Genomic DNA, 15,591 nt, shown 5'->3' on the forward strand with positions numbered 1-15,591 from the left:
TGTGTCTTGTGTGTCTATTGGGATCTTTACTTCTTGGATCTGTAATTTTATGTCTTTCATAAGAGAGGAAAATTTTCAGTGACTATTTCCTCCGTTAATCTTTCTCCTCCTTTTTCCTCCTCTTCTCCTTCTGGGACACCCATAACATGTATATTCATGCGCTTTATGTGGTCATTCAATTTCCTAAGACCCTGCTCATATTTTTCCATTCTTTTCCCTGTATTTTCTTTTGTATGTTGAATTTCTGATTTCCAGTCCTCTAGTTCACTAATCCTTTCTTGTGCCTCTTCAAACCTGTCGTTGTAGGTTTCCATTGTTGTTGTTTTTTTCATCTCTTCTCCTGTGCCTTTCATTTCCATAAGTTCTGTGATTTGTTTTTTCAAACTTTCGATTTCTTCTTTTGTTCACTCAGTGCCTTCTTTATATCCTCCCTCAGCTTGTTGATTTGATTTTTGATGAGATTTTCCATGTTTGTTCAAACATCCTGAGTTAGTTGTTTCAATTCCTGTATCTCATTTGAATTGTTGGTTTGTTTCTTTGACTAAGCCATATCTTCAATTTTCCTAACATGAGTCGTTATTTTTTGCTGGCATCTAGGCCTTCAGTTTCTTTCATTAATTTATTCTGGAGGTTGTTTTCACTCTTTTACCTAGGATTTCTTGCAGGATGGCTTTGTTCTCTATCTGTTCTTTGACATTCAGTTCATAGGTTCTGTTTAACTGATCACAGTTTTTCAGTTGTTGTTTTTCTGTTTTTTCCCCTGCCTATATGGAGCCTTTTTGTTTTTGTTTTTGAGGAAAGTCTCCTCAGATATTACAGGCCCCAGTCAGATTTCCCTGACTGGACTAGCCCACCTCTCAGGAGCAAAGAGTTGCTAGCATCACTTTCCCTTGAGGGTGAGACCCAGCAGGTTGCAAGATTTTCCTAAGTAGCCTCTAGACTCTGCTTTTCCTATCTTAACCAGCATGTGCCTCATATTGGCCCATGGCTTCCTACCAGCCTAAAGTGATGTGGTGCCTTTAATTTCAGCAGACTCTCCCTGCTGGGAGAGTGGTTGAGACAGAGGAGAGGTTGTAGGTTAGCCTTAATTGCTTCAGTTTTCTAGTCTATGGGGCCTGCATTCCTTGGGGGAGGGATCCCACTTGAGCTGGGTCCCATCTTTTTGGGGGGGGAGATACAGCCTTTTAAGAAATTAACTCCTTTCACCTGAGTAGTTACTTTGTTCTCAGAGGAGCTTAATTCCATCCTTGCCTAGGGCATAGCTGGTGCCTGAGACGGCTTCCAGTTCTATCTAATGAACTGTTAAGTTGTAGAAACAAAGGGGAGGGACCCCTTTCAGAGCAGGATCCCTGCTCCTTGGATTTGTCAATCAATATTAAGTTGGTACCATAGCTCTATATATCTCCAAGGCTCTATGTGCCTCCCTCCTTTCATTATTTTAAGGTTCAGTCCTTTTCTAGTATTTAGTGCTGTCTGACTCAAAAAGCCTCAGTTTTCTTTTAGTTTTTTTGTTTGTTTATTTTTCCAGCAGCTCTGCCCCCTCTCTACCAGGGCAAAAACTCCTAGTACCTTTAGCGCTTATTCTAGGGTCATCTGTACCAGGGGCTTATTTTCAGTAGTCAAAATTTCTTAATTAATCCCACAAGTAGAGCTTGGTTGAGCTAAGCCCTTACTGCTAGTAAAGTCTGTTTCCTTTCCCCTCCAGGAACCGGGCTGCCATATCTGCTGGGGAGGGGCACCGGCCCCTGTGACTTGGGGGACTTCATTCTGCTTGGGATCTCAGCAGGTCCAGCTTGTCCAGACTGATATACAATGTGAACCTGGTCACTGATATAGCCCAATCAGTTGTTCTGTACTGTTCCTGGCTATTTACTAGCTGCTCTGGAGGACAAACTAATAGTACACCTCACTAAGCTGCCATCTTGAATAAAGAATTCTTTACTGGAAGTCATTCTCTTTCAGGATCTTAAATATATCATTACAGTGCCTTTTCGCCTCCAAGGTACCTATAGTATCCGAACTCAGTCTTAATAGACTTTCTTTGTATGTGGTGAATCATTTTTATCTTGCTGCTTTCAGGACTTTCTGCTTCACTTCATTATTTGATTAGTATGTATCTTGGAGTAGGCATATTTGGATTTATTGTGTTTGGAGTTTGTTTGGCTCCTTTAATTTACATATTTATGTCTTTTATAATAGTTAGGAAGTTTTCCCCATTATCTCTTCAACTAACCTTCCTAGCCCTTTAATTCTCTTCTCCTTTTGGGACACTGATGATTGTTATATTTGTGCTCTTCATCTTGTCCATCATTTCTCTGAAATTCTGTTTCCTTTTTTCCATCTTTCTTGTCATTTATTCTTTTCTGTGCTCAAGTTCAATTGTCCTGCCTTCTAGCTCACTTACTCTTTATTCCGCCTCTTCAAATCTGCTGTTGTGTGGCTCTAGTATGTTTTTAATTTGGTCTACATATCTTTGATCTCAGTGAGATTTGCTATTTTTTTGTTTATTCTTTCAAATTCTTCTTTATGCTCCTCCAATGTCTTCTTGATATCCTTTATGCCCTTATGAACATCTTCGATTAGTTCCAAACTTGTGTCCCCACCAGTGTTTTAATTTGGTTGTTTGGCTGGACCACATTTTCCTTCATCTTCTTGTGCTTTCTGATTGGCATTCGGGGCATTTGATTATCTTGATAAGATTTTTTCACAAGTTGTTTTCCTTTACTCATCTAAGGTTTGCGTTGAAGGTCCCCTTTTTCATTTGGTTTGTCCATAATTCCTCACCAAATCAAGGCCCAAATCTCATGGAGGCAATGCAATTCTACTTGAGGCTTCCCAATAGATGGCACTCTTGAGCCACCACTTCCCCTCAGAACTGCCTTATCCCAGACTGCAGCAGCCGTCTGTGCAAAATGGAGACTTGATGTAAATTCCAGCCAGGGCTGCTGATCTTGATGCATGCTAGGAGCCACCATCCCCAGGTATGAGGGGTGAGCAGTGTGCACTTCAGTAAAAACTCCACTTATGGGCCTAATGGCTGTGGTGGCCCCCAGGCTCCTGCTTGTGATGACTTTGGGCTGTGGGACTGGGTTTTTCATCTGCCCCTGCCCACAGCCAACCTGGAGGTGCATGGTGTTTGGTCCCAGCATGGGGCAGTGGGATAGGACGTTAGATGGAGAGAGAACTGCTATTTGCGGCATCTGGTGTGGTGGCTTGCCAGCACACCTCTTGGGGTGGCTTTACATGGTACTCAGGGGAGCATCTGATTTCAGCACCCAGAGGGTGACTCGCTGCGGCATCCGGGGGTCACAGCTGTTCATGGTGCCCTGGGGTTGGCTCTCCAGGATGGCTATTCACAGCACCCAGCAGGGCAGCTGTTCGCAACGCCTGGGGTTTCTGGCAGGTTGACTGGGGATGGCGGCTGATTGTTGTGCCCAGGGAACATGGCTTATTGTGGTCCCTGGTTGGGGGGAGGGTGGTACAGCTGTTTGTGGCACATGTTGAGGCAGTGGTTGTGGTAAATGGCTGGGCATGCTTCCGGATTCCCTACAGGAGCTCCCAACTATGAAGCTGTTTGGGAAGATCTCCCAGGCTAGCTGCAGTAGTAGACTGGAGTGGAGAGTAGTCCATTCTTTTGGACCTGCACTTACCTGAACGCTCCCGTTTATCCTCATTATGGTAATGCCCAAGCTCAATCACCCCATTCTTTCCTTCACAATTTCTCCTCTTTTTCATCCGGACCTCTCTATATAATGTAGGTGATCTTCTCTGGTCACTCACACCGTAGAACTACAATCTCAGTCTATTTTACTGTCCCTTTTCATTGTTCCGTGGAGCAAGGGTGAACTCAGTCTATCTTATTCCACCATCTTCCCGGAAGCCCTGTTGGTGGTATTTTAGGAATCACTTTGAGTTTATGCCTATTTATTACTCTTATCTCTTGAGCATGTCTTGGAAACAGGATGATATTTTAAACTGCCCTCCTTCTAGGCTACACTATTTTCACTGCAAAGGAAATATAATAAATGAAATCAGTATTCATTTTTGGCTCAAATCTGTTATTTTTATTTATTATCCTGGCATAAGACTATTTGAAATAAAATTGCTTTTCCTATTTTATCCCTTAATCTGCAAATTTATAAGTAGAATATTAAATTATTAAGTCTCAGGTTTTCTTGGAATCCTTTGGGTTATGGACATTGGCATCAAATTTTATGCTTAAATGGTTATGATTATAAAAACACAAATAGAGTTTATAAAGAATCTTTTAATATCTATGTGTACATTATACTCATTTAATTTTTTCCTGTGACTTATTTTTCATACAGATATGAAAAGTTGATGCAGGTAAACTTAGAAGCAGCAGAACTTGGTGAAATTTCGGACATACACACTAAATTGTTGAGAGTAAGTATTCACAAAATTATAAAAATGGTAGGCTAATAATCTATTCCTCTGCTGGCAAGATTAAATTTGAACTCTCCTAGAGAGATGATGTACCTAAAGATCTCCAGAGGTAGACTTTTCCTACCCTTAGGAAGTCTTACTAAATTTAAATACCTTTATGCCTTTAAATTATTTTTTAACATTTCCAAATGCATGCTGTAGTGAAGCCCTTTTCTGTCTCTCTCTCTCTCTTTCTGTTTTTTCTTTCTTTTTTTAATCTATAATGCTTTTGTGTTTTTATTGTGGCAGTTAAACCAAGTTCGTAGCTGTAACTTAACATGCAGAGTGCTTAAATTTGTTTAGATATATATTAAGTTAGAAAAATATCATCAGATCTTTCCTAATATTAAAAGTAAAAAAACAAGGATTTGGGTCTCTCAAGGCAGTGAATCATTTTATGACTGGAAAAAGAATTCAGGACACAAGTTTCTACTCTGCTGAAAAAATACAGTAATATTTCAGGTAATTTCTTGGCTCCCTTATTAAAATTATAAGATAGGAGAGTGTGGGATTATGTGTCATGAGAACTGGTTAATATTATCAGATCTGTCCCTACTTACTGAGCTGCCAGTGGCTGGCTGTTTTATTCTTTGTATCTTTGGTTTCTTTTTCTCTAAGATAGTCAATTTCTTGCCCTCATTGCACAGGTTGTTGTAGTATGTGATATAAATTAAAGTACTATACTCATGTAAGCTTTTATTATTTGAAATATTTCATAAAATGGATGTTAAAATAGAAGTGATATCCTTTCACCATCCTTCCCACCTTAACTTGATTTTTAGTTCCCTCTTTTCCTCAGTTTTAGATCTTCTAGAACAGTGTTTTCCAATATATATGAGTAATGAATGACTACTACATCGTGAAATTTAATGTGTTGCAATCAGGCACTTAAAAGAAATGAAATAGAATAGAATGCCTCACTTGTAGTAGGTAGGAAGTGTTTCATGAAACTTTGGGTTCAATTATGTACACATATTTAAATGTTAATGAGTTTACAACTTAAAGTGAATTTCTTACTATAGGTTATGTTTTAAAAAGTTTGAAAAATACTGCTAAATACTGAATAAAGCTATTAAAAGTCAGAGAAAGATGCAGTAGTCTTCCCCAATATTTGTCTGTATATATATATGGACAACTATATGTAAGAATGCTTAGTGTTTTCTCTATGCTTTTGTCTCAAAACTTGGCTTACCGACTCATAGACCTAATGGACACTTGTTTCCAGTGCCAGCGTCATTTGAGCACTTTGAAGAGAAGTTGTGTGTTTTCTTTCAGGAGCTCAAAGGGTTTCTCACTTTTTATGACATTTATGAATCAAATCATGGAGTGACTTTTAAGGTCATGGAGTCATATGAATTCAGAGTTTCTGACTCTATACCAAATATTTTCACTAAATTTCATTGTTTTTTTCCTTACAACCTATACAGTTGTGATTCCTCTCAATTTTTTCTTAATTCACTCCCATAATAGATACAATTTATAATAATAAAAATACTATATTACCCTCTTAAAAACAACAAAGTTTTGTTCAGTATCCTATAGCAGTGGTTCTTGGAGTGATTACTGGAAGCTGCATCAGCTTCCTATGAGAACTTATTAGAAATGCAGATTCTTGGGTCCCACTCCAACCTGATGAATCAAAAAATCTAGGAGTAGGACCTAGCAACAGTGTTTCAAAACCATTTCAGATGAGTCTAATGCTAAGTGCTAAAATATTGAGAACCATTGATTTACAGTATCCTTTTATGCATATCATTAAATGCTTGTTATCCGCATATGGTATCTGACCCAGTTTCCTCACATGTAAAGTTAAGAAATTTCAACTGAACTCTTGGTGGACATCAGCCTTAGAAACCATCCTTGCATCTAAAGATGGAAATAATTACTCTGACTTTGAATTAAAATAATTTCTGAAAAAAAACTATAATCCAGATTTCAGACTCCACTGATTTTTAAAAAAATATTTTTATTGAGAAGTGTTCACACACATACAGTCCATATATAGAATACAATCAGCCATTGATGTTTTGATTATCATTTGATTCTTGGCAATCTTCATCTGACCCTCTTGGTTTAATTTAGCTTTCCAGTTCTCGGGGAACAATAGAAACCAGTCTTCAGGATATCAAAAGCAAATTGTCCTCAGGTGGATTACTGGCAGATACATGGACGCATCAAGAAGGCACTCATCCAAAAGATAGAAAGTAGGTTATAACTTTATTTGTAGTTTTTACTTTTCATTATTAGATGTCCTTTGTCATATCAACTCAGGTAATTTGAGTTTTTCTTCCTGAAATAGCGTGGAAAAGCTGCAAGTCCTGTTAAATTGCATCACAGAGATTTACTATCAGTTCAAAAAAGACAAAGCAGAGCGTAGTAAGTAAAATTTGCATTTCGTTAATCTAATTAATCAGACTTAGTTCTAATTCAGATTAATTAAATCAGTTGAACTAATCTGGCCTATTTGGAAGGGTAGTTACTTAAATTATTTGCTTCAGAGAAATGATTCTGTGAGGAAAGAGGTTCAATGTACTCAAAATTATTCTGAGAACAGAATTTTGAACATTTTAAATATTTTAAATCGAGGGTAATGAATTCCAACACCTCTAGGGGCCAGACAGGTAGTGAAATGATTGAGATTGACCCCTGGGGAATGATGAGAACTGTATATTATACTTACATACACTTGACTTGTTGCCCAAACTTCCTTTTTCTCAAGAGAAAATAGAAATACAGATTTTGAGAAATACACTAATTTTTAAATGTTGATAGGTAAATTTTTTTAGTGCTATCACTGTATAAACCAAATAAAAGCACCTGTAAGCCATATTTAGTTGGAGGCCTCCAGATTGTAACATCTGATTTAAAGTCTTATGATTTTTGAAGCAATAATTTCTAATGAAAAAGAATATTGTGCATGATTTTGATTCTGCATTTATAAAATTAATATATTTTCTCATTTGTAGGGCTAGCTTATAATGAAGAACAAATCCACAAATTTGATAAGTAAGTATCCAGATTATTTTTAATAATTGATTATTTTTGCTGCAGTTTTGGTTACTTATTAATATAATTCTTCTTGAAGTTTAAATTAAATATTATAAGAAAATACTGTTTGCTTTGAAATCTTTTAACTTTAAATCTTTTAAATCTTTAAAATCTTTGCTTTACATGATTATTACTAAGAATGTATTTAATACTTTTTATTAGAGAAGTTGTAGGTTTATAGAAAAATCTTGCAGAAAATACAGAGTTCCCATATACCCACCTCAAACAGTTTTCCCTTTTATTAGCACTTTGCATTAGCATGGTACCTTTGTTTCAATTGATGAAACAATATTGTTATAATTATGCTATTCTGTGTTGTCCGTAATTTACCTTAGGGTTCATTGTGTCGTACTATCCTGTGTTTATTTTTTTTAATTTTTTTATTCCAATAATGTATATACAACCTAAAAGTTTACCTTTTAATCATATTCAAATATGTAATTTCCGTGGTGTTAAATCACATTCACAGTACTGTGCTAGCATCATCACCACCCATAAAAATTTTCCATCACCCCAAACAAAAACTCGTACTAATTACCCTTTCACTCCCTTTTCCCCACTCACCACTTCATCCCCTGGTAACCTGTATTCTAGTTTCAAACTGTGTGAAGTTGCTTATTCTAATTATTTCATATCAGTGAGATCATACAATATTTGACCTATGTATCTGGCTCATTTCACTCACTATGATGTCTTCAAAGTTATACATGTTTTCACATGTATCTGAACTTCATTCTTATTATAGCTGAATAACATACTATTGTGTGTATATACCACATTTTGTTTATCCATTTATCTGTAGATGAGCACTTGGGTTGCTTTCATCTTTTAACAATTGCGAATAATGCCGCTATGAATATCAGTGTGCAAATATCTTCACATTCCCTGCTTTCTGTTCTTTTGGGTATATACCTAGGCTTGAAATTGCCAGATCATATGGTAATTCTATACTTAAGTTTCTGAGGAACAGCCAAAACTATCTTCCCCAAGGGCAGCACCATTTTACTTTGCCACCGACAATGAATGCATGTGCCTATTTCTCCACATTCTCTCCATCACTTATTTTCCATTTTATTCTGGTGGGTGTGAAATAGTGTTTCATTGTGGTTTTGATTTGTATTTGTTTCCCTAATAGCAAATGATGTTGTTCATCTTACCATATCTTCTTTGGAGAGATGTCTATTCAAGTCTTTTACCAGTTTTTAAATAGGGCTGTTTGTCTTTTTGTTGCTGAATTCTTTATATATTCTAGATATTAAACTCTTATTAGAGGTATGATTTCCAAATATTTTCTCGCATTCTGTGGGTGTCTTTTTATTTTCACAATAGTCATTTGATGCACAAAAGTTTTTAGTTTTGTTGATGTCCCCTCTATCTATTATTGTTGCTCATGCTTTTAATATAAAGTCTAAGAAACCATTGCCTGACACTAGGTCCTGAAGATGCTTCCCTATGTTTTCTTTTTTTTTTTTTATTAATTAAAAAAAAAATTAACAAAACATTTAGAAATCATTCCATTCTACATGTACAATCAGTAATTCTTAATATCATCACATAGTTGCATATTCATCATTTCTTAGTACAGCTGCATCGATTTAGAAAAAGAAATAAAAAGACAACAGAATAAGAATTAAAACGATAATAGAGAGAAAAAAAAACCTATACCTCACATGCAGCTTCATTCAATGTTTTAACATAATTGCATTACACTTAGGTAGTATTGGGCTGTCCATTTCTGAGTTTTTATATCCAGTCCTGTTGCACAGTCTGTATCCCTTCAGCTCCAATTACCCCTTCTCTTTTTTTTTTTTGATTAATTAACGGAAAAAATGAAATTATCCCCAACATTTAGAAATCATACCATTCTACATTTGCAATCAGTACTTCTTAACATCATCACATAGATGCATGATCATCGTTTCTTAGTACATTTGCATCGGTTTAGAAGAACTAGCAACACAACCGAAAAAGATATAGAATGTTAATATAGAGAAAAAAAATAAAAGTAATAATAGTAAGAACAAAACAAAACAAAAACCTATAGCTCGGATACAGCTTCATTCAGTGTTTTAACATGATTACTTTACAATTAGGTATTATTGTGCTGTCCATTTTTTTTTTCTTGTATCTAGTCCTGTTGCACAGTCTGTATCCCATCAGCTCCAATTACCCATTATCTTACCCTGTTTCTAACTCCTGCTGAACTCTGTTACCAATGACATATTCCAAGTTTATTCTCGAATGTCGATTCACATCATTGGGACCATACAGTATTTGTCTTTTAGTTTTTGGCTAGACTCACTCAGCATAATGTTCTCTAGGTCCATCCATGTTATTACATGCTTCATAAGTTTATCCTGTCTTAAAGCTGCATAATATTCCATCGTATGTATATACCACAGTTTGTTTAGCCACTTGTCTGTTGATGGAGATTTTGGCTGTTTCCATCTCTTTGCAATTGTAAATAACGCTGCTATAAACATTGGTGTGCAAATGTCCGTTTGTGCCTTTGCCCTTAAGTCCTTTGAGTAGATTCCCAGCAATGGTATTGCTGGGTCGTATGGCAATTCTATATTCAGCTTTTTGAGGAACCGCCAAACTGCCTTCCACAGTGGTTGCACCATTTGACATTCCCACCAACAGTGGATAAGTGTGCCTCTTTCACCACATCCTCTCCAGCACTTGTCATTTTCTGTTTTGTTGATAATGGCCATTCTGGTGGGTGTGAGATGATATCTCATTGTGGTTTTGATTTGCATTTCTCTAATGGCCAGGGACATTGAGCATCTCTTCATGTGCCTTTTGGCCATTTGTATTTCCTCCTCTGAGAGGTGTCTATTCAAGTCTTTTTCCCATTTTGTAATTGGGTTGGCTGTCTTTTTGTTGTTGAGTTGAACAATCTCTTTATAAATTCTGGATTCTAGACCTTTATCTGATATGTCGTTTCCAAATATTGTTTCCCATTGTGTAGGCTGTCTTTCTACTTTCTTGATGAAGTTCTTTGATGCACAAAAGTGTTTAATTTTAAGGAGTTCCCATTTATTTATTTCCTTCTTCAGTGCTCTTGCTTTAGGTTTAAGGTCCATAAAACTGCCTCCAATTGTAAGATTCATAAGATATCTCCCTACATTTTCCTCTAACTGTTTTATGGTCTTAGACCTAATGTTTAGATCTTTGATCCATTTTGAGTTAACTTTTGTATAGGGTGTAAGATATGGGTCTTCTTTCATTCTTTTGCATATGGATATCCAGTTCTCTAGGCACCATTTATTGAAGAGACTGTTCTGTCCCAGGTGAGTTGGCTTGACTGCCTTATCAAAGATCAAATGTCCATAGATGAGAAGGTCTATATCTGAGCACTCTATTCGATTCCATTGGTCGATATATCTATCTTTATGCCAGTACCATGCTGTTTTGACCACTGTGGCTTCATAATATGCCTTAAAGTCAGGCAGTGCAAGACCTCCAGCTTTGTTTTTTTTCCTCAAGATGTTTTTAGCAATTTGGGGCACCCTGCCCTTCCAGATAAATTTGCTTATTGGTTTTTCTATTTCTGAAAAATAAGTTTTTGGGATTTTGATTGGTATTGCATTGAATCTGTAAATCAATTTAGGTAGGATTGACATCTTAACTATATTTAGTCTTCCAATCCATGAACACGGTATGCCCTTCCATCTATTTAGGTCTTCTGTGATTTCTTTTAGCAGTTTTTTGTAGTTTTCTTTATATAGGTTTTTTGTCTCTTTAGTTAAATTTATTCCTAGGTATTTTATTCTTTTAGTTGCAATTGTAAATGGGATTCGTTTCTTGATTTCCCCCTCCGCTTGTTCATTGCTAGTGTATAGAAATGCTACAGATTTTTGAATGTTGATCTTGTAACCTGCTACTTTGCTGTACTCATTTATTAGCTCTAGTAGTTTTATTGTGGATTTTTCCGGGTTTTCGACGTATAGTATCATATAGTCTGCAAACAGTGATAGTTTTACTTCTTCCTTTCCAATTTTGATGCCTTGTATTTCTTTTTGTTGTCTAATTGCTCTGACTAGAACCTCCAACACGATGTTGAATAATAGTGGTGATAGTGGACATCCTTGTCTTTTACCTGATCTTAGGGGGAAGTTTTCAATTTTTCCCCATTGAGGATGATATTAGCTGTGGATTTTTCATATATTCCCTCTGTCATTTTAAGGAAGTTCCCTTATATTCCTATCCTTTGAAGTGTTTTCAACAGATAAGGATGTTGAATCTTGTCAAATGCCTTCTCTGCATCAATTGAGATGATCATGTGATTTTTCTGCTTTGATTTGTTGATATGGTGTATTACATTAATTGATTTTCTTATGTTGAACCATCCTTGCATACCTGGGATGAATCCTACTTGGTCATGATATATAATTCTTTTAATGTGTTGTTGGATACGATTTGCTAGAATTTTATTGAGGATTTTTGCATCTATATTCATTAGAGAGATTGGTCTGTAGTTTTCTTTTTTTGTAATATCTTTGCCTGGTTTTGGTATGAGGGTGATGTTGGCTTCATAGAATGAATTAGGTAGTTTTCCCTCCGCTTTGATTTTTTTGAAGAGTTTGAGGAGAGTTGGTACTAATTCTTTCTGGAATGTTTGATAGAATTCACATGTGAAGCCGTCTGGTCCTGGACTTTTCTTTTGAATGACTAATTCAATTTCTTTACTTGTGATTGGTTTGTTGAGGTCATCTATGTCTTCTTGAGTCAAAGTTGGTTGTTCATGCCTTTCCAGGAACCCGTCCATTTCATCTAAATTGTTGTATTTATTAGCGTAAAGTTGTTCATAGTATCCTGTTATTACCATTTCTGATCTTATTTATTTGCATCCTCTCTCTTCTTCTTTTTGTCACTCTTGCTAAGGGCCCATCAATCTTATTGATTTTCTCATAGAACCAACTTCTGGTCTTATTGATTTTCTCTATTGTTTTCATGTTTTCAATTTCATTTATTTCTGCTCTAATCTTTGTTATTTCTTTCCTTTTGCTTGCTTTGGGGTTAGTTTGCTGTTCTTTCTCCAGTTCTTCCAAGTGGACAGTTAATTCCTGCATTTTTGCCTTTTCTTCTTTTCTGATATAGGCATTTAGGGCAATAAATTTCCGTCTTAGCACTGCCTTTGCTGCGTCCCATAAGTTTTGATATGTTGTGTTTTCATTTTCATTCGCCTCGAGGTATTTAGTAATTTCTCTTGCAATTTCTTCTTTGACCCACTCGTTGTTTAAGAGTGTGTTGTTGAGCCTCCACGTATTTGTGAATTTTCTGGCACTCCGCCTATTATTGATTTCCAACTTCATTCCTTTATGATCCGAGAAAGTGTTGTGTATGATTTCAATCTTTTTAAATTTGTTAAGACTTGCTTTGTGACCGAGCATATGGTCTATCTTTGAGAATGATCCATGAACACTTGAGAAAAAGGTGTATCCTGCTGTTGTGGGATGTAATGTCGTATAAATGTCTGTTAAGTCTAGCTCATTTATAGTAATATTCAGATTCTCTATTTCTTTATTGATCCTCTGTCTAGATGTTCTGTCCATTGATGAGAGTGGTGAATTGAAGTCTCCAACTATTATGGTATATGAGTCTATTTCCTTTTTCAGTGTTTGCAGTGTATTCCTCACGTATTTTGGGGCATTCTGGTTCGGTGCGTAAATATTTATGATTGTTATGTCTTCTTGTTTAATTGTTCCATTTATTAGTATATAGTGTCCTTCTTTGTCTCTTTTAACTGTTTTACATTTGAAGTCTAATTTGTTGGATATTAGTATAGCCACTCCTGCTCTTTTCTGGTTGTTATTTGCATGAAATATCTTTTCCCAACCTTTCACTTTCAATCTATGTTTATCTTTGGGTCTAAGATGTGTTTCCTGTAGACAGCATATAGAAGGATCCTGTTTTTTAATCCATTCTGCCAATCTATGTCTTTTGATTGGGAAATTCAGTCCATTAACATTTAGTGTTATTACTGTTTGGATAATATTTTCCTCTACCATTTGCCTTTTGTATTATATATATCATATCTGATTTTCCTTCTTTCTACACTCTTCTCCATACCTCTCTCTTCTGTCTTTTTGTATTTGACTCTAGTGCTCCCTTTAGTATTTCTTGCAGAGCTGGTCTCTTGGTCACAAATTCTCTGTGGCTTTTTGTCTGAGAATGTTTTAATTTCTCCCTCATTTTTGAAGGACAATTTTGCTGGATATAGGAGTCTTGGTTGGCAGTTTTTCTCTTTTAGTAATTTAAATATATCATCCCACTGTCTTCTAGCTTCCATGGTTTCTGCTGAGAAATCTACACATAGTGTTATTGGGTTTCCCTTGTATGTGATGGATTGTTTTTCTCTTGCTGCTTTCAAGTTCCTCTCTTTCTCTTTGACCTCTGACATTCTAACTAGTAAGTGTCTTGGAGAACGCCTATTTGGGTCTAATCTCTTTGGGGTGCGCTGCACTTCTTGGATCTGTAATTTTAGGTCTTTCATAAGAGTTGGGAAGTTTTCAGTGATAATTTCTTCCATTAGTTTTTCTCCTCCTTTTCCCTTCTCTTCTCCTTCTGGGACACCCACAACACGTATATTTGTGCGGTTCATATTGTCCTTGAGTTCCCTGATATCCTGTTCAAATTTTTCCATTCTTTTCCTGATAGTTTCTGTTTCTTTTTGGAATTCAGATGTTCCGTCCTCCAAATCACTAATTCTATCTTCTGTCTCTTTAAATCTATCATTGTAGGTATCCATTGTTTTTTCCATCTTTTCTACTTTATCCTTCACTTCCATAAGTTCTGTGATTTGTTTTTTCAGTTTTTCTATTTCTTCTTTATGTTTAGCCCATGTCTTCTTCATGTCCTTCCTCAATTTATCGATTTCATTTTTGAAGAGGTTTTCCATTTCTGTTCGTATATTCAGCATTAGTTGTCTCAGCTCTTGTATCTCATTTGAACTATTGGTTTGTTCCTTTGACTGGGCCATATTCTCAATCTTCTGAGCGTGGACTGTTATCTTCTGCTGCTGGCGTCTGGGCATTTAGTCAGATTTCCCTGGGTGTCGGACCCAACAAGGTTGTAAGATTTTTCTGTGAAATCTCTGGGTTCTGTTTTTCTTATCCTGCCCAGTAGGTGGCGCTCGTGGCACACGTTTGTCTCACGTGTTTGGAAGGAATCCCCCCGGTCACCGATCTCCGTGGCCTGGGGATTTCAAATCCAATTCTCTCCGTTGGTTCGGGGGGCCGCGCGTGGTTGGGGCGTCAGCCGCCGCGGCTTGAGGGGACTCTGTGGCTGGTCGCCAGCCGCAGCGGGCCCGGGGAATTCACCACCAGACCAGGAAGTCGCCCGCGGGGGGGGGCGTCGGTCACTGGCCGCCGCGGCCTGGGGAATTCCCCACCGGACCAGGAAGCCGCCCGCAGGGGAGGGCCACCGCGGCTTGGGTAACCCTCTGATCCAAGACTCGTAGCCGGACCAGGAAGCTGCCCGCAAAAGAGGGGCGCCGGCCGCCTCGACTTGGGAAACTTACCTCTCCGAGACTCTCAGCCGGCCCGGGAAGGAGGGAGGGAGGAGCTCCGGCCGCCACAGCTGCCGCTGCTCGGGAAATCGCGCGCCACTTGGGATCTCACCGCAGCCGAGTCTCGCAGTCAGACTAGCCAGTCCAGACTGGGGTACGCTGTGTGTCCATTCCCTGCTGTGGCCCCGGGAGCTGTTCTGCGCTGTTTCAGTTCTCCTAGTAGTTGCTTTGGAGGAGGAACTAAGACGCACATACCTTACTAAGCCGCCATCTTGGCCCCACCCCTCCATCTGACTTCATTCTTCTTTTTCAAGATAGTTTTACCTACTTTGGGACCCTTTCCTTTCCTTATAAATTTCATCACTTGCTTTCCCACTTCTACATAAAAGGCTGTTGAATTTATGTTTGGAATTACACTAAATCTGTTTGAGCAGAATGGACATCTTAACAGTATTTAGTCTTCCAATCTGTGACTGTCCTTCCATTTATTTAGTTCTTTGATTTACTTTAGCATTGATTTCCATATGTAAGTCCTTTATATTATTGGTTAAATTTTCCTAGATATTTTATTATTTTAGCTGCTA

General features: G+C 37.4%; 1 protein-coding gene across 3 annotated transcripts in view; it reads left to right on the top strand.

Annotated features, from left to right (window-relative positions):
• The window catches only part of TBK1 (TANK binding kinase 1), an 83,214-nt gene that overhangs the window by 38,174 nt on the left and 29,449 nt on the right, over positions 1 to 15,591 (top strand). For all 3 annotated transcript variants that reach the window (XM_077111300.1, XM_077111301.1, XM_077111303.1), the window contains exons 13-16: positions 4,329 to 4,407; positions 6,529 to 6,650; positions 6,746 to 6,822; positions 7,413 to 7,452. In XM_077111300.1, the coding sequence (XP_076967415.1) occupies positions 4,329 to 4,407; positions 6,529 to 6,650; positions 6,746 to 6,822; positions 7,413 to 7,452 (318 nt within the window). The remainder of the gene's footprint in view (positions 1 to 4,328; positions 4,408 to 6,528; positions 6,651 to 6,745; positions 6,823 to 7,412; positions 7,453 to 15,591) is intronic.

Source organism: Tamandua tetradactyla, chromosome 7 (genome assembly GCF_023851605.1).
Source record: "Tamandua tetradactyla isolate mTamTet1 chromosome 7, mTamTet1.pri, whole genome shotgun sequence".
NCBI classification, from domain to species: domain Eukaryota; kingdom Metazoa; phylum Chordata; class Mammalia; order Pilosa; family Myrmecophagidae; genus Tamandua; species Tamandua tetradactyla.